Source organism: Dermacentor albipictus, chromosome 3, assembly GCF_038994185.2.
Source record: "Dermacentor albipictus isolate Rhodes 1998 colony chromosome 3, USDA_Dalb.pri_finalv2, whole genome shotgun sequence".
Classification (NCBI taxonomy): Eukaryota; Metazoa; Arthropoda; class Arachnida; order Ixodida; family Ixodidae; genus Dermacentor; species Dermacentor albipictus.
In genome coordinates, this window is record NC_091823.1 from 150,327,675 (window position 1) to 150,355,488 (window position 27,814).

The 27,814-nt window shown below is 47.2% G+C and overlaps 1 protein-coding gene across 2 annotated transcripts in view; it reads left to right on the forward strand.

Annotated features, from left to right (window-relative positions):
* Positions 1-27,814, forward strand: part of LOC139057623 (uncharacterized) — a 132,522-nt gene that overhangs the window by 70,738 nt on the left and 33,970 nt on the right. For both annotated transcript variants that reach the window (XM_070536174.1, XM_070536175.1), the window contains 3 exons: positions 10,627-10,740; positions 17,270-17,356; positions 26,633-26,858. In XM_070536174.1, coding sequence (XP_070392275.1) covers positions 10,627-10,740; positions 17,270-17,356; positions 26,633-26,858 — 427 coding nt within the window. The remainder of the gene's footprint in view (positions 1-10,626; positions 10,741-17,269; positions 17,357-26,632; positions 26,859-27,814) is intronic.

Consider the following 27,814-nt stretch of genomic DNA (forward strand, 5'->3'; position numbering starts at 1 on the left):
GGGTGCCAGTGGGCACCAGCGTGATCCCCATCTGTTTGCTGGACTTCGCGGGCAAGACGTCGACGATTGGCTGGACGACTAAGACCGTGTGAGTTCGGCTAACCGTTGGGACAATGCGTCCAAGCTACGTCACGTCGCCTTTTATGTGACAGGAGTAGCGAAGACTTTGTTTTTCAACCACGAGGTTGATTTCTCGAACTGGGGTGCTTTCGAACAGCAGGTCCGCCAAATATTCGGCACACCAGCTGTTCGTTCTGCCCTCGCAAAAAAAGGTGCTCGACACTCGCAAGCAACAACCCGGTGAATCGTTATACGTCGTACATCGAGGATGTGCTTGCTCTTTGTCGACGCGTGAACAGGGCCATGACCGAATCAGACAGGGTTCGCCACACCCTCAAAGGCATCGCAGCTGTTGCTTTCAATGCTTTAGCCATCCAGAACCCCGTTACCGTCGCTGATATCGCCGCTACTTGCCAGCGCCTTGACGAATTCGAATCAGTATGGTCGCAGCCAGACACAACTGCAGAGACTACCGCCGATGACCCTACATTACGAGCAATGATACGCGCAATAATTCGAGAAGAGCTCCAGTATCTTGGCTTAGCCGTAGGGCCCACGCTTTCTCATGCCTCCGATACCAATCTGCGAGACGTCATCAAGGAGGGATTGGCGTCCATGGCTGGTGCAGCGTACACGGACCCTCTAACCCCTAGGGCCCCATCAACTTACGCACAAGTAGCCGCAGCTACTCCAGTCAACATTCCACCGATGCCTCTAAAACAAACACCGGCCCACATCGCTTCCATGACTACCAGCGCACCTACCGAAACCAGCTATTCGCAGTGGCGTCCTCCTCGTCCGATCTGCTACTACTGCGGCTATCGTGGCCACATAGCACGTTTTTGCCGCAAGCGCCAGCAATACGAGCGTCGCGGGTACGACGTATACGAAATGGATGAATTTTCGCCCGGAGCTACTTTCCAACGTCTAGGGAGCTTCCATAACTAACGCCGTCCTTATGGTCCACCGCGCGGACGCTCTCCATCGCGTACTGTAGCATCCGAGACGGCTCATACGTACCGTCCTGCGAGACGCCGCTCGCCGTCACCCCTTCGCCGCTCTACGTCCCCACTGAGACCTGCTTCTCAGTTCGCCGAGCATCGTCCGGAAAACTGAGTTATGCAGCTTTTGGAGGAAAAGCTGCATCGAACGACAGGGCAGAAATTCCTCCATCGCGTCCGTGCAATGTGATATTGGTTGTAGTAGAAGGTGTACAAGTATAAGCTTTAATAGACACTGGTTCTAGTGTTTCAGTCATTCACCGTGAATTGCGTTCGCGACTTCGGAAAGTTACGACCCCTATGATGGACCTACGCTACTCGCTGCTCAAGGGGCCTCCTTTCGACCTATCGCCATGTGCACTGCTAGTATTTCCATCGATGGGCTTCTGCATTACGTACAATTTGCAGTGCTATGTTCGTGTGCCCAGCAGCTCATATTGGGATGGGATTTTCTTTCTACGGCCTCCGCCTCCATCTGCTGTGGGCAACGCGTTCTCCATATGACCGACACGACCTATTCACTTCATGCAGATGTCGCACCCCTTCACTTGCTTGCTGCAGAAGATACCGCGCTACCTCCTCGCCATCAAAGCACCGTTACCACCACGTCTGACGTCATTGACTGCGGCGACGTGTTCGTATTACCATCTGCATGCTGCCTCGCAAGAGGGATAGCCTTTACATCAGGGCTCGTTAGGTTTGATCATGGCTCTGCACTTCTCTACGCTACAAACCCGACATCCGAAAAGATTCTCATCCCTAAAGGCACTACATTGGCTTGCGCCACTAAATCGGAGTCTATATCTGTCGCTTCCTTTAAACCTGCTTCCTCTGAAGTTCCTTGTACCGGACGGGCCGCATCTCCTTCAGCTCTTGCGCCTGCCATCAGTTCCGATCTGACACCTTCGCAGTCACAACAATTGCTTACTTTGCTCCAAAAACATGAAGCTTACTTTGATGCGCATTCAGCTTCGTTGGGAAGGACTTCAATAACGACGCATCGGATAGAGACAGAAGGCACATCCATCGTGCGCCGTAGACCGTATCGCGTATCGCTAGCCGAGAGGAAAGTCATTGACGAGAACGTCACCGACATGCTCCAACGAAACATATTACGCCCCCTATGCTAGCCCTTGGGCTTCCCCCGTTGTTTTGGTTCGGAAAAAAGACGGCTCTGTCCGATTTTGTGTCGACTACCGAGCGCTTAACAAGATCACACGCAAGGATGTATACCCTATGCCGCGAATAGACGATGCCTTGTATTCCCGGCAGGGGGCCGAGTACTTCTCCAGCATCGATCTGCGTTCCGGCTACTGGCCGATACCTATGCATGAGGACGATGAGAAAACAGCGTTTTCGACACCAGATGGGCTCTACGAGTTTAATGTCATGCCATTCGGCCTCTGCAATGCGCCCGCAACGTTCGAGCGCATGATTGACACCGTTCTTCGTGGCTTCAAGTGGAAGACTTGCCTGTGCTATCTGGACGATATTGTTGTTTTCTCGTCAGCCTTTTCTCAGCACCTACAACGTCTGGATGAAGATCTCACGTGCCTTGCCAACGCTTGACTTCAGCTAAACACCAAGAAATGCCATTTTGCGAGCAAGACGATCAATTACTAGGTCACATTGCGATCAAAGATGGCATTCGTCCTGATCCTGACAAGGTTCCGGCAGTTCAGCACTTCCCTCGTCCCGAAAAGACCAAAGGTTTGCGTAGTTTCCTAGGCCTCGCTTCCTATTTTCGCCGATTCATACGAGGCTTCGCCTCAATAGCGTCACCTCTGCACAAATTACTAGGTTCTAATGTTCCCTTTGTATGGTCTCCCGAATGTGAATCTGCGTTCGCCCATCTGAAGCGCGCTCTCACGTCTGAACCAGTATTACGCCATTTTCATGAAGCTGCTCCTACCCTGCTGCATACGGATGCTTGTGGTCACGGAATTGGTGGCATTCTCCTACAGCGAGATGACACTTTAGGTGAGAGGGTCGTCACATACGCAAGTCGCGTTCTGACAAAGGCCGAAAAGAATTGCACCATCAAGGAGCAGGAATGCCTTGCTATCATTTGGTCTGTGCAGGAGTTTCGACGTTATCTTCACGGCCGCCACTTTACGATCGTTACAGACCAACATACATTATGCTGGCTTTCAACGCTGAAGAACTTCTCTGGACGGCTTTGTCGGTGGATTCTTCGACTGCAAGAATACGACTTTACTATTACCTACAAGTGCGAAAAAAAAACACCAAGATGCCGACGCGCTTTCTCGCTGTCCACTTCCTACGACACAATGCAATGGACCTCCAACTACCACCCGTGACAAGCTTCCTTGGCCACTGTCGACGAGATGCCTCCACACGACAACAAATCCTTCAAATTTCATCAACTTGCCGACTCTTACTGTCGGCGCCTCATAGACCACCTTCAAGGAGCTTCGCGCCCGCCTAACGCCCACCTTCATCGTCAGCTGACGCAATTTAAGATTGACAACCGCGTCCTATACCTTCATGTCTATCACCCTGACGGTCAACGCTGGGTTCCTGTCCTGCCACGCTCTCTACGTGCTCACGTCCTGCAGGCTTCTCATGACGACATGACTGCTGGTCACCTTGGTTTCCAGAAAACTTATGACCACATCAAAGGTCGCTTCTACTGGCCTGGATTGTCCGCCAGTGTAGCGAGGTATGTCGCTTCCTGCGCCCTATGTCAGCGTCGAAAGCTCCCTGCATCAGCTCCAAGCGGACAACCGCAACCGGTTCCTTGTCCGTCGCAACCATTTGAGGTCGTTGGCGTTGACCTCTATGGTCCTCTTCCTGTGACTCTCACCGGTAAACGATGGATTGTGACAGCCGTTGATCACTTGACACGGTACGCCGAAACAACTTGTGCGAGTTCTGCCTCAGCCTCTGAAGTTGCTGCATTCTTACTTCAATCCTTATTACTGCGTCACGGTGCTCCTCGCGTCCTCCTGAGCAAACGTGGAAAAGCATTCCTCTCGCAACTACTAGACGAAGTACTCAGAGCCTCCGGAACCACCCACAAGACTACCTCCAGTTACCATCCGCAAACCAACTGCCTCACAGAGTGATTTCGTCACACGCTGTCAGACATGCTAGCCATGTACATCGACCCGGATCACAGAAACTGGGACGCAATTTTGCCATTCGTGACTTTTTCATATAATACCGCCGTTCGACGCACGACCGGTTACTCGCCATTCTACCTTGTCTATGGTCGTTCGCCCTCTTCCTGTCTTGAAGTCTCTTTCTTCGCGCCAACTGTCCATCAATGTCCATCCTCCTGTGAAGAATACGTGTCCCACATTCTGCGTTGTCGCCAGCTCGCCCGCCTCAACACAGAAGCACGGCAACAGGACCGCAAGCAGCATTACGATGCCTGTCATCGCGTCATGTGTTTCTGCCCTGGCGAGGAAGTGCCACTCCGGACACCAGTTCGTACTCCTGGCTTGAGTGACAAGTATCAGCTTCGGTTCATCGGTCCCTACAAAGTCTTGGAGCAGACTTCTCCGGTTAACTATCGCGTGGAACCAGGTGTTGTTCCAAATGACTGCCGCTGCCGCGCCACTGAGATTGTCCACGTTTCCGGTATGAAGCCTTTCGCGAGACGTTCACCGCCCCTTTGAATTGCGGCCAGTTAGGCCGCTCTCGCGCGAGGGGACATTAATGTGGGAATTTATAAGCTATTCTTTCTCATCTGTACATGATCATCATCATGTGGGGTTCATATGGGGTTCTTCGTTATCATCGCTTGTGGGGCTGGCTCTCGAGTGTGATCCGTGCTGTGGGCGTGGTCGGTTCGTCCAATCTTTGACGCGGAATAAACGTTGTGAGAACTCCTGCGTCACAATATGCGTGTCGCTCGAGTGCACGAGCTCCTGTGACGGGGAAGCACCAAAAATACTGGGTCACGTTTGCAGTGTGGTACATATTAGCGGTGGGGAAGAACGAATGGTGTTTGTATTTCATTAACAGTTAATAAGCATACGTTACAACGGTGACGCAAATAAACACAACACGTAGGTACCGGGAGTTTCATTAGCTTTGTGCGACTACAAGTTTAGAAGGAAATGCTTTCTTTAAGCCGTGGATAGTGTTTCGTGTGTGATTTGTGCCGCTTAAAATAACTGTCTTGCAAAGAGTTTTGTTGGGGCTTGCAGTTAACTACCGTGTGTGGTTGTATGGTTGCGGGCGAAATGACTGGAACCCACGCCGCAGCGTGCGCTGCCAGCAGGCTACAAAATTGGCCCGGTGGTATTAGCTGTGTGAGTCGAAAGAGATGCTGTTGACGTGCGAAGAGAACGCTGCCAGGCGCAGTGGACGCCGCCTAGATTCACCCTGCAGACAATATCCCGAGCGCAGCACATCTCCTGTGCAATTGTCATCCCCGGAAATCTGGAGATTTTTTACATGAAAGAACACTTGCAGTTTTTAAGAAGTCAACTCATTCACCAGGCCTGAGAAGAGCTGCAAAGCAGTAGTATGTCTGGAAGATAATGAGGTCGGGTGGTTGCTCGGTGCTACGACTGCCAGCGGTAGGGGGTGGGTGGGGGCATTCTGCCCGAATCGCCTAGTTGTAGCATGGCCACTTGTGAATATTGTTAAGGGAAACATAACTAGTTTCCTTGATGGTGAAGCGAGACCAATGAAACGATGCAACAAGGGTTGCTGAGAACAAAATGGCTCTTAAGAGAGCAATACCCGTGGCCCACAGTGCGCTCGATGACGGTCTTGATAACGACACAACGAACACAGGCTATGGTGATTGAAGCAAGACTCAGTAGGAGTGAATTCACAGGCGAGGAGCAGTGACGTATTCCTCCGGCCCTTGGTGTTTTCGTTAAACATTCAGGGTCTCGTCTGAACACAAATATTGTAAAATGCAGCTGGTCACCGGTCTGACGGTTCCGCATGCGCCGATGTTTGCAAATGGTTGGCTCCTAGGGGTGATATGCTCAATGCGGCACCACGCAATGGACTTTATTGTACAGCTCCTTGCCGTGCACGTGCATCTCGTAACGCACGCCGACCCCTAACACTGGACGGTAAAGCTCAACGGGCTCAAAGGAAGCTCGCTGGTTGGGGATAGGGCGTGTTTCGAGAAAACTGACAAAAGATGCGGACGGCTTGGCTTGCAGGGGAAGGGGGAGACGATGTGAGTGGCCCTACCAACCCCCTCCCTGAAATCCATCACTCATTAGGGGCACGTTATCGGTAATTTTTTCGTGATGTAGAAAATTTTTGACCTAATATGACCGCTGCCCTGGGAAGAGTAAGAACAAAACCGAAGCCACATTTAGCAAAAAGTGTGCGGGGGAATTTATTCAAATGTTTTGGCGAAATAAAGCTTTGCCTAATAATTCCTGCTCGTGTAAAAATGTCTATACAAGTGCTCGAAAGCGTAATATGCGGGCGAGGTGTCAGCCGCGCCAGTCATATACGGGTAGCGCTCTAAAGTGTGTGATGTAGTTACAGGCAACCGAAGTTCATACTGCAACTACTGGGAACAAACAGCTTCGCTGCGAATTGGACTGTGATTCTTCAATGTAGCACAAGTCTGCTGTCAATTTTTCGGCATTATATAATTCTGAATCATGGTAGCTATAATCGAAAACCGATCGGGGTGAGCTTCTAGTTAAGGATAGTAGTGTAATAGCTTATGCAAAAGTTACTGTTCACCTTCTATGGAGTACACCATATGAAGGATATGAAATGCACTCAAGTCGATGACCTGGATAATATTTGATTCCATTGTATATTGCTCAGTTTTCGTTATGTAAACGATAAAGGCAGTTAATGCATAGCAAGAGCAGCGGGCACAGAACACCGAGCCCTACGGAACGCATCTGATGGTACATCAACGGCAGAAGGGTCCATAGAGTCAAAGATGAACTTAGAGCTTTGAAAAATAAAACTAGGTATCCCGAACTGCACTCAAAGATTACTCAATGCTCCGATTAATTAGATCAGTTGTTTACTGAGAGACTGCCTCGAAAGCTTCAGAATAGTAAATAGAAATAGAGCAAGTTTGGTCACCGGTGTTCGTCTTGGCAGCAACGTCACGCATTAAGTATAAGTTATTTGCCTAACATGGCAAAAACCTCGCCTGTATGTGGGCTGTCTATAAAATTACAAGTCATTAGATTGCAAGAATGTCATAATGTGTTTATAAGTTTATATGGCTTAGCATTTTGAGTGAATATTAAGTTAATATTCGCCTGTAGTTAGATCAAGCTTGCTAATTCCTGCATTTGTAAAGCCGAAGACCATTCCCTAGTTTTCAAAAAGAAAGTAGCAGGTGCTCAATAACATGCCGCAGTAGTTAGCAGTCCACAGGGAATAGAGAACAATTAATCACTTTGGAATACTATCTTGGCCACCCCTTTTATTTTTGTCAAGATTTACCAATAGTTGTGTTGGCAACCAGACTGGTCAAACTGTCACTGTTTCTGGAGGCAGCATAAGTATTTTGAGGCTACGCGAAGATGCCATTTTTCACGTGCAAACACAGAGTGATAGTAGCCGTTGGCGGTATTGGCAATTATAGTGGGGCCTTGGCGAATCTCATTAGGTATTGTGAACGGCGAAGATGACGTACCATGAACCTAAAACGTATTTCAAAATATACTACATTTTCTCGTAGCACCTGTGGTAAATTCACTGCAGAAAAAACATGATTTGCCATCCCAGACTTGTGAAAGTACATTCCACCGAAGCTGCCCGAAACCACCACTGCAACTGCTGATGGGTTTATGGAATCCTTTATAGCTTTAGAATATTGGCAGAAATATAATTTAGAGTAATGGCACTAGTGAAAACTTCGGCCGCATGTCGCCGCTGGTTGCATTGCGCTTTCTTTTCCATTTGCCACTTCTCGTGTTCACACATTCTCAGATCATGAACAGTAGGTTGCCGTTATCCCTCAAGAGAAAAGTGTATGGAAGCTGTGTCTTACCAGAACTCACCTGCGGGGCAGAAACCTGGAGGCTTACGAAAAGGGTTCTACTCAAATTGAGGACGACGCTACGGGCTATGGAAAGAAGAATGATAGGTGTAACGTTAAGGGATAAGAAAAGAGCAGATTGGATGAGGGAACAAACACGAGTTAATGACGTCTTAGTTGAAATCAAGAAAAAGAAATGGGCATGGGCAGGACATGTAATGAGGAGAGAAGATAACCGATGGTCATTAAGCGTTACGGGCTGGATTCCAAGGGAAGGGAAGCGTAGCAGGGGGCGGCAGAAAGTTATGTGGGTGGATGAGATTAAGAAGTTTGCAGGGACGCCATGGCAACAATTAGCACATGACCGGGGTTGTTGGAGGAGTATAGGAGAGGTCTTTGCCCTGCAGTGGGCGTAACCAGGCTGATGATGATGATGATGTGTTCACGCTGCTCCTAGGGAGTCCCAACTACGTGCTGCCTTCCCACAGAGGTACTGCAACAACGATCAAATGAGCTGCTAGGCTGGTTCTTTTGCATACGAAAGGGTGGTGACGTCACTGCCCACGTCGCAAGCTGCCGTCGCCGCGGCAGGTCGCGCAACAGCAATCTTTACCGCGAAACGTATGCGCGGAGTGCTTCGCGCTTCGTATTGTTAGTAGAAGGGCACTATCATAAATCATTCGGTTTGGATACTTGTTTTACGTTTGTTCTTATTTGAAATGAATGCTGTGCTGTATGTTGTATGCGTGATACCAAAGAATTCATACACTTTTCGCGTGAAGCTTCATAGCGGAAGGGTTTTCTTTCCCGTGAGGACTTGCCGCGAACAACCACGAGCAAGTAGAGGCTAACAGGTACACTGCGAAATTTTTCAGCAGAATTTGTTCTGACAAGAAGTTCGTTAGCTTTACCGCACCAGGAAGTGCTAACCTAATGGGTTGCTCTTCACCTCAACCTAATACTGTTTGCACGCCACAATAAATAAAAGATTTCTTAGTCCATACATGAAGTACTTACATTGCTACCTTTTCAGTAAACAATAATGCTGAATGCATGATTCAACGAGCTGTTCGTTACAAGCAGTATAGTATGAACGCCATAATTTTCACAAAGTGCGACCAGTGTATAGAAATTAGCAGCTCAGATATCAATTTATAGTTGTGACCGTGGTAGAGGTAAGGGAATGTTGCTAACCCAAACGCTCTTTCGAAACCAATCAATTCAGTGAGAATAGCCAGTTTTGTGACCAGAGATGCTTTAAACTGTTCCAAATCGAGGGCTTTACTGCACAAGAACCTAGCAGAGAAAAATGAGAATAAGAAGAACCCTTTGCATGTAATGCCTTCAACTACTTTTGCTATCCTTACCAACAATGAAAATATTTAATGTTATGCGCGGTGACGATTAGAGGATGACAGAGAAGGTCAATGGACATGAGGTGTGCTAAAATTGTCCATACAAATGAGGTTTTGAAAGCATAGTCTATGGCAATAAACTTTGAACACATCTCACACAGTTGACTAGTAGAAGAACTGGCAGGGCTACTCTAAACACCAATCACGTGAGTTTTCTTGCATATGTGAATTGTAGATAATGCGGATTCCGTATCCGGGGAGAAAGCACAGCGAAGTACTTCATGTCTGACCTAGTGGGAGGGGCGGCTCCGTGCTTTTACCACACTTGCAATCAGTGCGCTATAAAACCTAGCCGCGTTGCGTCAAATGAATGTCGTCTAACACATCGTGAAGCAAAGTTTTTGTTCTGCCTATTTCTGGAGGCGAGAGTGAAAAAAAAAAGACGCTGAAGATTCAGAAAGCTCTGAATTATGCTCCCAGAATCGGGATTTAGGAGCTGGAGTTCATTGAACGCAAAATGACACAGATAACATGATTTCTGGTTGCTTGAACTCGACAATGTTGAAATCGTTTTATCAGTATACCTCGCAAGAGTATTAAAGGCATAAGTGCAGTCATGACGGGTTCCGTCAATGAACAGGCGATTATAACACATTTCCACTATAAAAGAATATGTTCTAAAGGATGCCCATGCATTTTAATGATTGTTTCTGATGTCGTGAACATTAGTAGAATAAGTTTTCCTTACACTAAAGGGGAATCCAAAAAAGTTTCGAAGAATTTTTAGTATTGTCATTTTCTAGGGAAAACGCATATTATATGCTCTGTAGAGCGAGAAATGTGCACTTGCTCTGAAGCTACCATTATGGTGCCATATGGCACCAAATGCAACCATATTAATAATATACCTGATAGGTGCCATCCTGACCTAACTTGTATCATATTGGTACCACAATCGTTTGACGAAGGCTACCACTTTATTGACTGATGAAGTAATAAATTACTATGATCGCTTTCGGTTTTATTTTTTTGATCTCTGAATTTCGCACAGGGTCCAGGGCGCTTCAATGAGTCATAAGGAGTGTCTCTCCGTGTGCTTGCATTTTGCAATGCCAACTGGATAAACGCACTGCCGCTTCTTCTCATTTAAGAACAAATGTTCAGTTCAGTCTAAACAGAAGGGACGTGATGCTCGTGGGGCTTTTCCTCCGCTTTCACTTATCCCTTCTCTTCGATGATGACCTTGCAGGTGCTGAAGTACAGGAATACACGTCAACTAACGACGAAGCGGGTCAAGACGTCAGCAGCAGCGTATACCCGGTAGTAGTAGTTCGCACCGCGAGAAAAACGGATACCACCAAAGGTACTACTATACCACAGTCGCGCACTGTGCGACTTCGAAGTGTTATGATCTACTGCAAGCTCAGGAATATATAAGTGAAAGTGTGTCATCGTACATGCAGTATGCTTTTACGGAGAAATAGGCGCCTGTCGGCACGTTGCATTCACATGGCAGCATATGGCGTCCGCACATAGAACGTTTTTTTTCTTCATACCTTGCTGGTGAAGCAGCGCACTGACACGGACACAGTGAAGACAAACAGGAAAAGACGGCACTCGCTGCACTCGCAACTATTTTATTTCAGAACACATACTTATATATTTATACACATGTGTTTTCCTGCTTAACTGAACGCAAAGATACTGAAACGATGGTTATAGCACTTCCTATTCTACTGCATTTAAATTTTTTCTTCATTTTTGTTGTGTATGTATTGACGGTTAAGTGGTGAGTTGTTGCTTCAATTGCCATTATATTTACAGTGCTGTTGATCTGTAGTTGTGTTGGTCCCCACTATGTATCATCCTCAACCAGTGAGAAGAAGGCCTTTAGGTTTAACTTGAAAGCATAAATAAATAAATAAATAAATAAATAAATAAATAAATAAATAAATAAATAAATAAGGAAAATGTAAACCATAATCAGTCGAATGTTATATTTGTTCTTCCTAACTGTTTACTTTCATAATTTTGCCGCTCTAAAATGTGTATTAGACTAGAAAATTGTCGACAACGTCCGATTATTTTCATTCCGAAACGAATCCCCAGTGTTGCTACGTCAGTGGAAATTAACGAACTTTGAAGCATTTTTTCGTATTTATGTCGTTTCAGATCAGTAAATGAGAGTGAATGTTGGTAAATTCTGCATTCGCTCTTTTAAATGCAGTGCGACTGATTTTTACCAATAAAAATGTAACGAGACCCAGCAGACAACGTCAATTTGCATGACCTCACATTGAGGCGGTGTCGCTACCTGTCTCAAGTGTTTGCAAATTTTTCGGCTCAAAACTTGCAAACAAGAATCTGAAAACCTGTTCTCGCAATATGTAAGACTCTTAATGCGAAAGCATTATATGCCCCATTACGCGAAAATCCGGCGTCGTAGTCGGCGGCGTGACTGAACGATGGTACGAAAAATGGCTGGCGGCGCAACCAGTAAAAATACGGCAAAAGTGCCCGGATGGACGACAAATTTCTCCAAGACCTTTCTGTAAACAAAGTAAATAATGGCTTTGAATAGAAAAGTTCGCACATCTGGGCCTGGGTGGGGACCAAACTCGCGCCTCCGGGATGATAGACGAGCACGCTTTCCCAATGGCACGGTGACTCCCAGGTACTGGCTGGCTAAAAGTGTCGCGTGCGTCATTGCACGCGTCATGTCGCAGTTATCTGGCTGAGTAAAGGCGTGGTCTAGTGAGGGTGCCATTGGTCACGTGACGATGCCGCCAATCGGGAGGAGGTTGCACCAAGTCATGTGTGTATAAAATGAGCGCAATGCCTCCCGCGCGTAACTTTTTCTTCGCATTTCATCAGTGCTCCGTCTATTGCAATGGACCTTGAAATGTCGACCTCAGCGGCATCTGTGACACGTGGACACACACACACACTGGATCAGCTGAAAGGGCTTGAATACCTATCGAAGAGATCAACGGAAAATATTTCACCAAAGCTACTATACTAGAGTGTCTGGGACAGTGCGACGCTTTGCGCTGTACCACGCAGTCTAAAATGGAAAACCAACTAGCACAAACCGTCGCCCTTCTTAGCTGCTATAATATTTTCGCATCACCACACGTAACCAGTCATAAATGGCTCTGCCGATTTTGTTTGGTAACATTGAAGTGTGATCAACTGCTGCAGATGAAATAGCTTCTTTTTCTTTACCATCCTATTATTTTTCTAGCATAGCAGCAATCGTTCAATTAACTGGGTGCATTATGCAGTGCTCGGTACTAATGACTCATTCAATGTCATCCTGTATTCAGAGGAACTGCTCTGCTTTGTGTAGGAACCCTTTGATCAGAGACATGTCCAAAATGTTTTTCTTCAGTAATGCAGTGCGCATGCTTGCAATGAGCTGGCTCGTGTTATCGAGAAATATCTCGAATTTATAGACCCAGAGACAACGAGAAAAGAATTGATGCTCCGGACAGTGCGCAAAAAAGCACACAGCACTAACTGCAACTCTGAATACAGAACGTAAATTGACCCCTAATTATGATACCAAAGAGAGATAGAGAGAGAGAAACAACAAAATTTATGTCACACGGAAGTAGGCCAATATGGAGGCAGTCAGGTGCAAAGCAGATGAATAAGACGAGCACTCTAGGACAATTGTGCGGCTTCGGAAAAAGATTGCGCTAATATGTAGATGTTGAATAGTACCGCAAACCGCAACTAGTCTAATTCTAGTGGTACCAAGTAAATTTTGAGAAAACGCACCGAGGCAACAAGTATATCAGCTCAACCGAGGTTGAAACGGCCGATTTGAGAAACTAGTAAGCATGGAAGTGTGAAACTTCAGAAATGAGAAGCAATTTAATGAACTGTCAAACCCTGCGACAAAGAAAAGAACGTAAGGTATATTGCATGGTAAAACGGCGCAAAGGTCGAAGGAACTGTGGTAAATTGGGGCAACGTTAAATCAGTGAGATGGAAACTTCACATAAAAAAGAGCAACATGTGTGAGGTGTTCAATAAGCACGATAATGTCACCAGCAAATATGACGATATGATAAAGGCAGCAAAGCAATCCTGTATGACTTTCAAAGTAGCTATGCCACTCACGCCTCCTGCGTTGGAAGTAATAATGAGTAATGTGCAGAAGCTCCATGTGTAGCTATCGATGAAGGTTTGAAGAGCTTGGCAAGACGTCTCCTGCGGAAAAACTGATGATAGAATAAACGTCGATTTATTAAGTATAGTGGGGGTATTATACTCGAAAGGGTTGCGCCATTTTATTCGCAATGCGTCAATACTTCAAGTGTGCCAGAGAGTGCGAAGAATGCTAACATTATTCTAATTCGTAATACGGGAGACCTCAAAGAATAGAAACATCATGGCCGCACAAGTGTGCTTTCGGTACGCTGAAAAATATTCACCAACGTAATTTCATATAAAAGCAGGGCAACATTTGATTTCAGTGAACCCAGAAAACAGGCTAGCCTCATTATGAGGTATTCCGCAATGGATCCTATCTGTGACATCATTCATGCAATACAGAAATCTTGAGAGCACAACAAGCTGCTATTGATTACCTTTATTGGTTACGAAACGAATTTCGTTCCATATAGACATGAACAGGGAGGCATGCGTTACGTAGTGAAGGAGTACAAGAAGCAGACAGGGTTATCTGATCAAATGTCTAAAAAAGACTCTGCAGCTACGTTAAGTCTCCACAAGAGCGTCGACAAATATAAATCATGAAAAGCATTAGGAAAAAAGACAATCGCTTCAATGCTGCTCAAGGAAGGCTTAAAGATATTCAAGCTATTAGCCTGGGAAGGACTAGAAGTGAGTATTGATGGCGAATACCTGAGTAACCGTGACTTCTTGATGATATTTTCTTCAGGAATGCTTAAGATAATTTGCGTCATGTAAATGAAAACCTTACTCGAGAAAGGGTCAGAACAGGGTTGAAAATTATTATACAAATAAGAAAGGTACTTTTTTGAAAGCACAAAATACTTGGCAATCTTGTAAAAAACAGCGCGATTGAAAACTACCCTACAGAAATGATGTTTCAGAGCTGAAGCTGACCAATGACGGATTCCTGGATCCAGCCTCCATGTTTACCCGACAACGGCGCTCCGTAGAAGTTATGAAAATTTCATATGTGTTTCAGTGGGTATCAATATCGTTCAATGAAGAGAATAACGTTGAACTTAACAGGCGCGTTTGGAGTGGACACAGCTCGTGCAGCATCTGCTCAGCTCTGTATGTTGACGAGAAGAGAGAGAGGTCTAACCCAGGCTATCGTTGTGGTTCATTCGCCGTGGCAGGGTCTCTGCATAGTACGCCCCATCCTTGCCATCTCGAGAATACTAAGCGCACACGCACGAGAAAGTCGTCGGAAGGTGGTTCAACTTGAACTTGATGTCGATGAAGCACAAAGTTTTCCTGCGCCAGTTCGGGTTGTGAAGAGTATGAACCCTATAACTTATTGTTAGAGTCGCGCTGGAGCGACAACTATTGATCGACGCTAACTAGGGATTGAATCGTCTTACAACATTTTTTTTAGCGCATGCATAGACGTCTGACACTCTCTGCATGTTGCCTATTCCACGCTTCAATGTCTGCGACGGTCAGCAATTCGGGCGCGGCATAACAACGCTAAGGCGAGTAGCTGGCGTTGGAGCACTGGTCTCATTCCACGCCATTGCCCCGATGTACTGAATGCTCCCCAGCACAATCGCGCTCTACCGCTCCTCCACGATCTGAATGCGATGTCACTACGCACGCTACGGTATCGCGTCGCCCCTCGCCTGAGGCGAGTTGGAAGAGCGTCGGCCTTTAGAGTGAATCTTCTACGGGACTGGCTGACATTTTTAAACAGCAGAATAATCGGGATTGGCCCAGATGTTCAGACTAAACTATATCCAGGATCAGCTCATGAGAGAAGATGGCGTCGACAAATACTATAAATTCACCATCTCTCGTTACTGCCACCTATGTCTGCATGCATGCATTGGAAGTGCGTTACGCCTAAAATGCATTGATATGACAGTAAACAGAACAGTTTACACACGATCTCCCGAAAATGGGACTCACGCTCTCTCGTGTAAAAGGCAGCCGGTAGGTTTAGTGATGCTCTTTGAAGAGTTTTCGTCGACCAGAGCAAGCAAAGCAAAGTGCCTGCCACACCTCAAGTATAAAAGAATTACTTTCAAGGACCCACTAAGGTCGCCTTGTTACATAGCTATAACGATTCTAAATGTACAAAAGAGGCCCTAGTCGGCCTTTTAGTAGGGGTGTGCGAATATTGAAATTTTCGAATACGAATCGAATACGAATAAGGCGAAAAACTGTCTTCGAATATCGAATCGAATATCGAATATATGTGTACTATTAAAATATTGCAAAACGAGGTAACAATAGCTTTATTACCCTTTTAAAAATAATATTGCATTTTACGAGGCTGCTTCAGGTTAAAGAGGCACTCATTCTAGGTAATGCACTCAGGTAATGTAAGGTAATGCTCTGTCAGGTAAACGCTTGTTACAGATTATCGCGAAGGAAAATTGACTGCTCAACATGTTCAGAAAGTAAAGGCTCTCTATGCACTATGACAACATTGGTCCAGGTAACATTTTCTAGGTGCATACTTTATTCCGCATACTTACAAAGCCCGAAAGTACATCATATATTGTTATGAAAGAACCCTGGAATAAAGCTTGGTAAAAAAGAAATTGAAACTGATCATGTCTCACGGGCCTGATGCAGATAGACTGGAACAGAGCGTACACATTCATAGTAAGGTTCGTTACAGCACTTAAGATCACAGTGCTGAAACGCTGTGTCGTCGTTTTGTACCTTCTTTTGTCCTTGTTTTGTGTTGCGCTGTAACGAACCTTACTATGAATCCCAACCAACTGGCCCAACTTGCCATCTTGATGTAGAGCATACAGATAATGAGCGGACCATGTGAAGCTCTCAGTGAATAAACATGTTCTTAGGAGAATGTGGAGCAAGCGTATAATTCGTTAATTGCTAAATTATTCACAATCTGTCCGAATATATTCGCCGTTTCGTCCATTATTCGGCCGTCCTCGAATATTCGGGAATTTACGAATATGCATTTCTCGAATCGAATACGCTTCGAATAAGGAAAATATTCGATTCGTATTCGAAATTTCGAATATTCGCACACCCCTACCTTTTAGTCAATGACCATCACATCTGCAAAGGTAATCGTCACCTTCGCCTAATGAATTTAGTAATGTCTTTACACATTTAACTACAATACTAATGTAAACATTCCTCACCACTCTGCGTAAATAAATTGACTAAGTGAGTATGATGATGCGACATGGCTGTGCAGTTTTGTTTTCTAGTGGGCTTTCAGTGCTATCTCAGAGTTGCACGAGACGCGTTCGAAACGTAAGCCATTTCTACGTCACAGTTGTAATACACCTAGAAAAGCCGGCCAGCCTGTCAGATTGCGCGAGCTCAATGCAGCAAGCTCCAGGATTATCGTGATTGTTCTCGTATTTTCGATGTATTTCGACGATGCTCTGCAAATAGAGGCCACTTGTAAACAGCAATGTTCTATTTAAGTATTGGTGAAAGGACACGTAAATCACACTGCCGCCGAGTTGTTTGTTTCTTACGCGAGTTCACAAAGTCGTGCGTATGTAACGGAAAATAGTTTCGTTTTGGAAGTTCTTGTTTTTTTTCTCTCATGTTTACACGCTCTCTAACAATTCTACAATTCCCGTAAGATACCACTGAATGACAACACAGAAGTTCTTTTTTAACCTGCGAGTGTTCCTTAATTAGGGATATTGCATTTTCCTTAATTAGGGATATTGCATTTTCTTCCACGTTGGCAGCTTTCAGGAGTCCTGCGACAATGCGAAGTCCTGCGAGTACGACTCCCACGACAACTACCAGCAACACGACTCCAACCACTCCGACTCGTGAGTTCAGGCTAAGCGATGCTACCATTAGCCGCCGTATCCACTCACTCACTTCAGCAGATGACGGCGTCTACTATCATGCAGATTTTCAAATGGAACCGAGAAATACTAATCAGAACAATAAAGTTGGAAGACTGCTCTGCGTAGTTGACGCACTAGCCAGTGTCCACGATTAGTTGAAACTGCGACACGTGGTCGACTCATCTTTGTAGGGAAAAATGAAGTGCGCCTCCATACGTATGAAGTCAGTCAACGACACTTCTGCTTCTCTGGTTTGAGGTTTATATGGTTTTATTTCATTCGGAAGCGTAACTAGTGTAAAGCGTGCGTTGTCGTAGATTTTCTCAACAATCGTATAAAGGCGCATTATGATGGTTATTGCCAGTTTGAGGCATAATCACGAGTTATATTGAGCTTTGTGCTCTGAAAAAAGTAAGGTAAGTTATAGGAGTCACCACCCTTTGTATCTCCATGGTTTGATGCAGTATCAGAATGTGATAATTCCTAAGAATTAAGGTAAATACTGCAGCGGTTCCTTACTGAAAAGCGACTGCATGCTGGTTATATCATCATGCTGGTTATATTATCGCAAATATTATTTTGACCGCATATCTGTAATAAGTATTTTAACTCGTTTTCAGGAGTTTGTCGGGCACCACCAAATGATTGCACGTAAACATTGCCTGCCGCTGGCGCTTACTTCCCAGCTTGTGCTCCCAAACATGCCTTGATGTATACTGGCAACAGCTAGGAGGTTTATGCGAGTGTTTTTTATTTAGGAGTACTCGAGGCTCACAGTTTTACAAAACGTTTCGACGGCGTTTGATTGGAGCCACCGTCCGATAGTGTTAACGAAGCGTTATCACGTTTCGCTAGCACTTAACTTCTCAGACATTTCTTGCAGAAGGGAAGTCGCATCCACAACTGTAGCTGAATAGCCCACGGAAAAAAAAAGAAACCACCAGCTGCTGACCCCATGCTTTTTTTTTTTGCATATGGTCAGCGCGAGACATGTGCGCGTCGAAGCGTGAGCTGTGCGAGATCGGGCTCGCTTGCGTCAACATCTTGAGAAACCAGAGTACGTACTGTTCGAAAGTTCCGATGGGAAGCTTGGCAAACTAGGCCATGATTTCCTAAATTGCGCGCTCTGGCAGGTTTCACTCGGGCCGTGCAATTCCTACGGACAGAGCCTATATTCCGTGATGGGCGTGGCTGATTGCTTCTTCACAGCGCGGCGCTCGCAATCAAGGATTTTTCAAGTATCGGGAAGGATTTCAAGCGCTCCAGTATGGTGGCTCTGGTTGGGATGAGGCCTTCACAGCGTATAAGGCAGCGCAAGGTCAATTAAACTTCCACAACGTACAGCAAGTGTTAATTGGTCGGCACTGCACTGCTTTCGCCGCTCAACCATATTTCGCGAAATTCTTATCACGCAACGCACTCCACGAAAATCGTTTTCCATGCTTTGGAGCAATATTGAGAGAAAACGCAAACGCCCAAAGCACTAATGTGCCGACCGCTGCGCCTTCCGCGGTTCTAGTGATGGCAGTAGATTGCCCCCCCCCCCCCACCTCCAAAAGTCATTCAAATCGCGTGATTAAAAAGGCTAGAAGTGACGCAACCCCATTCTTGAGTCGTTCCATTATTAGAACTTCGTAACAGTGCGCCACGTGTGAGGTACTTCGGCAACGACATTAGCGGCAGCGGTACTTACGCGAAAGACGCCGGGCACATTGCCGTCCGCAGCGCTGTACGACCAAGTGTCATGGCGCCGATGCAGCTCCCGCAAAAGATGTCGCAGTTTCGCGCGAAAGACGAAGCATCGATTGCGATAGCAAATCAGCACACAGCCACGCGAAGTTTGCATACGAAGTAGTTTTAAGGGCCGTATAATCTTGCAAACACTCGCTTACGAACTAAATTAGCAAGGCTGGTGTCGGCGCGAACCATGCTTTTTCCGATAATGTTCCCACCATATTTTTCCGATAATGCCCTCGGCGCCACAAGTGGTGCTGACTTTTCGAAAGTCTTCCATTAAGCCACTGCTATAAATGCAACAGAAGCCGGAAACGCAACATCGCAGCCTAGTTGCAGTAACTTCGTTTTGCTTTCAAGTGTATGCATATAGGTACGCATTCGGAACCAGGTATAGTTGTATGTTTTTGGAATTTGAATGACTTTTTGCGCAAATTTTCTTACACTTTTGCTTGTCTATGTTCGAATGTGTCTCAGGCTACATGGGGACCATATTTTCTCATCTTACGTTGTCATTTAATTAATTAATTAATTAATTAATTAATTAATTAATTAATATAATCATACTGCCAATCCCGAGTGAGATCACTGTTCACAGTAAGCTAACCTACAGAAGTTCAGCATGTAAAGTAAAAAAAATTCAGAAAAACTCTAAATTCTCCACGAGACCACACTGTACTAACCTGTTAAAACTAACACGCCAAGGATATCCAAGCAGCCATTGACAGAGAAATGTTTACCTATCCTAACGTCGGCCAGAATTTCTGAGGCATTTCACCCCCTATTTATCTACGTTTTATTCCAGATTGAGTTTCCAACAGTGGGCACTCATTTTGACTTCGGATTTACAGTACGTAAAATAACAGGTGCCAAGTTTCAGAATTCAGGTCAACTCTGAAAACTATACGCTTCGATATGTGGTAACCTAATAGAACCGAGTCATCCTGACTACAGGAAAAGGTATATGTTTTACTGTAAGGCATGTAACAAAATTGCAATATTCTAAAGCGCCGAACTATAGCACATAGAATGTACGAGTACCGCGTCGCAGTATGCACACAGGTAGTGAATGAAATTGCTGAATGAGACGGTCGAATGATAAACACAGAAAAATTTTGTAGTCCTTAAGGCTGCTGGTTAACTCCATGGCTAACACTCTGTAACACTTAAGGGTTAAGATTAAACCATTCCGTTGATGTGAAATATAATTGCAGTTTTCATTTTTTGTTGTCAATTGCAGTTTTGTTGACAATTAAACATGATGATAAATGGCACAGAGGACACAAACAGCACGAAATAAGCTGTAATACCTATCGCTGTCAGCGTCCTGTGACGGACATTTTAGTGTTCGCCAGGTGGTTGAATTGTGGCGGCGTCCTCGGACAGAGGAAAACGAGGTCTCCCAAGTGGCAGTAACAAGCAGTAGACTGGCTTTTACTGTGACAAGGATTCGTGTTCTATCCGCCTTATCTCTACAGTGGGGAACTGGAGTGGCTGAACACAACATTCCCGAAGAGAACGCGTCTCCGCATCACCTCCACCGGCTGCACAAGCTATCATCGTTCGCATTCCTTCTTTGTGGACACAACGAGACGAAGTCTGTTGCGCCCACAGCTCCTTACAGGTTGCAGGACTGCTGCACCTATACCGCATGACCATTCATCATGATCGCTTTGCTCACATCTGGTCCTCGCTCCTGTAGCGACCGTTAGCCACTTTGTTGTCCCCGCAGTGTGGGTCATTGCCCCCTGTTTTTTCGGGTGAAGGAAAGCGGCTGCCCGATTGGGGCGCCACCACTGCCACTCGGCAAACCCGCTTGTACTTTTGAATAAAGCCAGTCGATTCTCTGTTCCTAAGCTGTGGAAACGTGTATCCCTTGCCTACGCCAAACCGTGCTCTCAAAAAGTGCTAACCCAAGACATTTACGCTCTTTTGAGCACTAGCAATTGACAATGCTGCTCCTACTCCTGCTGAGAGAGACGACGCCACGATTATGTCGGCCGTCATCACAGCACAGCTCCAGCTTCCCAGCTATTGACCCACAAATCCCCGAGTTTCATTTACACAAGTAGAAACCCGTTTTCTACTCCGGCGCATCAATTCACAAACCAAAATGTACCTGCACGTCATCGGCACGTTATCCTTCGACATCGCTGATGCCATAGACGACTTGCTCGCGGGTACGCCTTCGGCCACCGCATATGAAGACCGGAAACTCATGGCCATGCAGCTCCTCGAGCCATGACCACAGAGTAGGCTCCAACAGCTCCTCTGCGAAGAACTCGGGGATCAACGACCGTCACAACTCCTGCACCGGTTGTGCCAGCTACCGGGTGCGCACTCCACAAGCAAGAGCCAGCTTCCAATTTCGCGCGAGCTGTTCTCGCAACACCTCCCACAGACCGCGTGCATGGTACTGGCGGTTTCCGACCAGACGATTCTCGAACGGCTAGCTGCACTCGCTGACCGCATATGCGAATGCTCGTCTTCGGCACAGCTACCTATCACCACTGTCAAATTCTCAGAGCCAGGAGACTGACTTTCGCGCGTGGAGGAACCAGTCAACTACTTATCAGTGTACTAGAGAAGGTGACTATGGGCAGCAACACTGGTGACCAACTTCGCAGTCTAGCAGTTTCACTAGACACCATGCTAGTTCTGCTGGTACCACAGTCGCTTTCGCTAAGAAGCGAATTGCTGCGCTCAGCCCTGTTTGTCGATGGTCACCGCACCGGCTAGTCGCTAACGGCGGCATGCGACATCGGTCCTCGAGCAAGCGGCCTATTCGTAGTCGGCCGCATCACCGGCACCCGCCTCCTCGTCAGCACCGGAGCCGAGCTGTCTATCGCTCCCGCCATGGCCGCAGATCCCCAGAGAGAGAGAGAGAGACAACTTTATTTGCCACTGAAGGGTAGGAAGTTAGGGCAGGTAGGCCTAGTGTGGCTCCCAGGTGGGGGCGACGTCTTGGGCCCACGAGACGAGTGCCAGTTGCGTTTTCTTGTCTGCTCTTGTCAGCAGCTGGTTCCAACCCTCCTCGGAGGGAGCTGGCAGTAATGATTGTGGGGGAGGGTTACCCTCGCATCCCCAGAGAATGTGTGCCCGAGTGGCGAACACTCCATGGTCGTACTTAGTACATATGGGGTCGTAATCCCCTCCAGTGATTAAATAAAGCCTAGAATGACTGAGAATTGAATCGGTCTGCAGTCTGCGAAGCGTGGTGGCTTGCGCTCGTTCGAGGTCGGGGTGGGGAGGCGGGTACACGCGTCTCGTCTCCTTGTAGAAATTTGCAATTTCAGCATAGGATTTGGGGGCCTCTGTGAGCACATCTGGGTTCGAGGGGCCGGCCTCCTGGTTAGTTAGGCCTCGGGCTAAACGGCCGACTCCTTCATTCCCAGAGTTCCCCGCGTGAGCAGGTACCCACACTAAGCTTACAGTTCTGTCGAGAGTGCAACCGCGGAGGATGTGTGTGGCGGGGAGACAGAGTGAGTTTTTTGAGAAATTTTGGATGGCTTGCTTAGAGTCACTGAGGACCGTGCTTGTGCGGGGATCCGCGATGGCAAGCGCGATAGCGACCTCTTGCGCAGTGGTGGAGGAGTGCGTGCGCACTGTAGCGGCACTGATGAGAGTGGTGGTTGGCGTCGCTACGCAGGCTGCGTATGTGTTAGAGTCGCATTTCGCCGCGTCCACGTACATGGCATGTTCGTCAGTGGAGTAGGTGACGTCTAAGCCTTGTGCCTTCAGTTGGCGGCGCCTGTCGTGGAGGCCGGGTAGCATATTCTTGGCCATGGGTTTGATGACCAGCCGACTGAAGACTCCAGCCGGGAGGGGAGCTGTCGGGTGGATGTCACCTGTAGGGTTGATGGAGTATATAACACCCGCAGATCCCCAAAGCGGCATGTCTGCAGCCATGATCCACGCAGTGAACAACACTGTCTTCGCGTCGTATGTGCTCCGGCCAATAACGCTAGACATCAGACTGCGGCGCTTGCACAGATACGTGTTTGTGATGGCCGACGTCAGCTTTGCCACACTGTGATCATACTTCCTACGCCATTTCAACCTAGGTGTGAATGCTCACGATCGGCGACTAAATGATAACGTCACATTCCTCCATATACTTGGCCTGCAGTCAAACCTGAACACCTCAGCCTCACTACCTCAGTTTGGGCCGGTCTCAACACACGACCAGATACTTGCTGAGTCCCTGCAACTCACGAAGCCCCGAAACGATGCGCTGCTAGTGAAACAAACAGTGACGCACCACATTGCCACCACTGGCCCATCTGTCACTGATTGCAGGACCGAAGTTGGAAGTTGTCCGCCGTGAGTTCAAACCCATGCTTCAGCTCGGCGTTATTCGTCCTTCCTCCAGCAATTCATCTTCATCTCTCCATCTGGTAGCAAAGAAGGACAGTGGTGACTGGCGGCCTGGTGGTGATTACCGAGCTTCGAATGCCGTCACTACACGGGTCAATATCCCATTCCTCACATACATGACAGGAGCGGTCGTGTCGCGGCAACCAAAATATACAGCAAGATCGATTTGATGAGCGCGTGCCACAAAAATCCTGTCGAATACAGCGACACCCCGAAGACAGTAGTCACTACTCCATTTGGCCTAATTTAGTTTGTCCGTATGCCCTTATGACTTGAAGAGTGCGGCGCAAACTCCTGAAAGGTTCATTAAAGAGGTTATGCGCGGACGCCGGTTCATTTTCGTCGACCTTGATGACATTCTCGTTGCAAGTCGCAAGACAAAGAGCACAAACAGCACAAATAGCACCTTCGCCTTTTATTTGAGCGATTGCATGAATACGGCCTTGTCCTAAAGCCCCACTAATGCGTTGTCGATGCTGATGCCCTGGATTTCCTCGGGCATCGCATTTCATCCCATGCCATCAAACCAATAAAATGACAGCTGTGGTCAATCGAAGACTTCCCCTCTCCAACCTCCTTCCGAAGGTTGCGTGAGTTTCTGGGGCTCTTCAACTTTCACAGGCGCTTCATAACATCCTGTGCGCATTTTATTCAGCCGCTTACCGACCTCCTGCGTAGCGACTCAAACGAAAAAACACCTGCCTTCTACTGGTCCTCGGAGCATGAACCCTTCTTCCGGGAAGCCAAAACGCAGATGGCGACTGCAGTATTGCTGATTCATCCACTGGCCGACGCGCCTACTCGCCTTATGGTAGACGCGTCAACCGTGGAAGTGGGTTCAGCACTGCAGCAGCCCGATGACGCAGACTAGAGGCCGCTGGGATTCTTTTCAAGGCGCCTTATACCTACAGAAGCTCGCTAGACCATCTTTAGGAGGGAAATGATGGCGATCGATTGCACTGTCAATCATCTCAGTTTTTTTTAAGGCGGTAGCTTTTACATTCTGATTGACCACAAGCGTTTAACTGTCGTTTTCAAGAACAAGAGGTCATTATACTCATAACATGAGCTTTGGCAACTTTCGTTTATCACCGTATTGTCTACGGGCATTATTGATATCTTTGGGACCGAAAATGAGGTAGCCAACGCACTGTCGGGGATCGGCGCTGTGCGTCTGGCTCTGTTGATTTCCGAGCTCTAGCCTCCGCCCAGCAAAATGACGCTGAGCTGTCACAATCGCGGGAACAAGGCTGGTTGCTTCAGCTTGCTGAGGTGACGCTTCCCTACACTACAACACTGGACACGTACGACACATTGCAGGCACCTCCTTTCCAGTTCGCACCCTGTCAGTTTCGGTAGCCAATATTCGATTCTCTGCATGGGTTAAGCCATCCCGGTATTGAAAGGACACCAAGGCTTGTCACAGACCGCTTCGTCTGGCCAGCGATCAAAATAGGTGTTTGAAGCTGCGCAAAAAGCCGCCTAGCCTGTCAAGCCGAGAATGTGACCAGGCACATGCATTTAGCAGTGAATCTGTTTTAACCACCAGATAGCCGTTTAGAACACGTGCATTTAGACCTGGTGGGGCCTCTCCCTCCTTGCCAAGGTTTAGGTACCTCCTCATCTGTGTCGACCAGTACTCAAGGTGGCCTGAGACGACGCCTCTACAAGACATCATGGCCGAAACAGTGGCGGAAGCATTTGCTGCTTCATGGGTGACGCGGTATGGTTGCCCTTGGAGAATAACTAGTTACCGAAACCGGCAATATCAAAGCTCGCTTTTTAATAACCTGGCGAGACTGCTAGGCACACGTCTTCATAACAACACGGCTTACCACCACCAGGAGAAAAGGCAGGGTCCAGAGTTTCTACCAGCAACTGAAGGCGTCATTGAGCGCCACCCTCAACAGACAGCAGTGAGTGGAAAGGCTGCCTCTAGTACTACTGGGGCTGTGAACAGCCATCAAGGATGATCTGGGAGCCAGGGCATCCGAAATTCTCTATGGGTCAGCAGCCCTCGTTCCAGGCAACTTTTTTCGGCACCCAGTAAGCAAGCAAGCCAGCGGCCGCACAGCACTTCGTCTACATTCCTGGCTCGACGAGCTTGAACCTACACCGTTACGTGTTGACTTCGAGCAGCCTGTGTTTAGTTTGCCCACAAATAACACAACCGCGCACGTCTTTCTGCGTAGATGACCGATCTGTTCTCCAGCATTCGTGGAACACCGGCCAGATATTGTCAATATAAAACACCATTTATATTCCGCCATCTTCTTGACTCGGCCCATGTGTTTGTCCAGGCGGACTCCACTCGACGCTCTTTTCAGGCGCCGTACACCTGACCCCATCTCGGCTTAGATCGCAATAAGAAGACGTTAAGAACTTTTGTCAATGGCTGTGACACTGTCACTTCCATTCACCGACTCAAGCCGTCTTTGCCACCTCCTCTCTTGCCTATCGCCTTACAAGTTCGCCTGCAAGTAATCTACGCCACAAATCGACTTCTCTCCACACTGGGCACTGGCACGACTACGTCTCTAAAGCCAGGCACCTTGTGGCTGGCCTTGGACAGTGGAAGGCGAAATAGCTCGAATGGTTTAACAAAACTTGTTGCTGATCTAGTTGGTTGACGACTTAAAATAAAGGTTACGACGCTAAGTAGTCGAGGAAGAAGCCAGACACAAAAGACGGCTACCGTATGTCTCTGGTTGTGTCTTACTTCATCCTGATCTGCCTAGCGCCGTAACCTTTTTTTGTTTTGAGCTTTCGAACCACAGCGTGAGGCTGGCTTTTACCCTGCCAAGGTTCGTGTTCATGAACTTTCTATCGACAGAATATTCCGCAGTTTAGAATTACAGCTTTTCTGATACCAGCTACTGTCTGAGCTCGCTGACCAGCAAAGCTATTTGCTGGTCAGCGCTATTCTAATAGCGGCGGGACTTATCGGACAGAGAAGCACCTTTAAGGACACAAAAATGTGTACCCTGAGGGACGGAAATGCGTACCCCGAGGGACGCATCATACCGTAGGCATGTATTAGTAATGGCTGATAAGTACTAGCGGTCATTATTATGGAGCGGCTAAACCTGTTTCTTGTATTCGCTTTCTGTTATTCTGATTTTTGCGTCTGTCGGTCGTCTGCAGGAAAATCGCTGCTGGTGGGCTCGCTGCTGTGCACGCTGCGTGGCGGTTTCAGCCTTGACACGTTCGTATTTCCCGCCGACGGAGTGTGCGCCATCATCACGTTCAACTCGCTCTTCGTGATTGGAGGCAACAGGCTGAGTCCCCCGTACCAGAGTGACCTCACGTATTTCTTGAATACTGCAATTCATCACCGGGAAACGGAGTACGGAATCGGAATCGACCACGTGTGAGTGCACTGGGGGTGGCGTAGCCTTGCCAGCGCAGGAAATGAGCAATGGTCGTTGTTATTGAATCAGCTATTAATAAATTTTCTTGTATGAGCAATAGATCTTCTCAATTATTATCCGTTTGTTTAAAAATTAGCTTATTCTAACGAATACCGATATTTGATGTAAAGGACAGAAGCACTAATTTTTGCTTCTGTCTCTTAGCCGTGTTTAAAGTAGCACTGGCGCCTATTTCAAGTTGTAAATAATATACAATATGCTCTTCGCCTGGAAAGCAGTGACGCTTATGGGGTACGAAGCTTGGAAAGAACCAGTAATATAGTTTTATTTGATGCTCAATTGTTTTAGTTCATTCTTTTTTTTCGATATGCCAGACATGACGTCACCGACTTTTGATGTGAAAGCATTAAATGGCCCATTGAGCAAAAAAGCCGGCAACGACTGTAGCAGCGAAATGGCGCTGCTGGTGGCGCTGGCTAGCGTTTGCTGACTCGGGCCTCGACGCAGCAGACCGGACGAAGCGAAACACCCGCTGCCTCGATAGCGAGCCCGGCGTTGCGCGAGGGGAGAGGGCATCGCCGCGACGCCACGTCACCAGCGCGCTTCGACGGAGCAGATACGGCTACCCCACGTCGCGGAAGCCGCGTCGATGCCCCGTTGGTGGCCGCTGCTGCTTCCTTGGTCTCTCGTCACGCAGGACATCGGTGGCTTGCGGCGTCACTGATTTCCCTGCAGTACCATCCGAATGATTCCGCTCTGCTGCCAACACGCTAACGCAGAAATTGAAAAAAAAGACACCCGCACTAATTTATTCGCAAAACTCGATAACAATGCACCGCAGCCTAACTCTAAAACATTACTCGCAAAGCAAAACTCTAAAGACCACTCAGCATCGTTCAAATAGACATTACTGCTTTAAGATTCAGAATCCATGAGAAGGGCTTAGGCAATATGG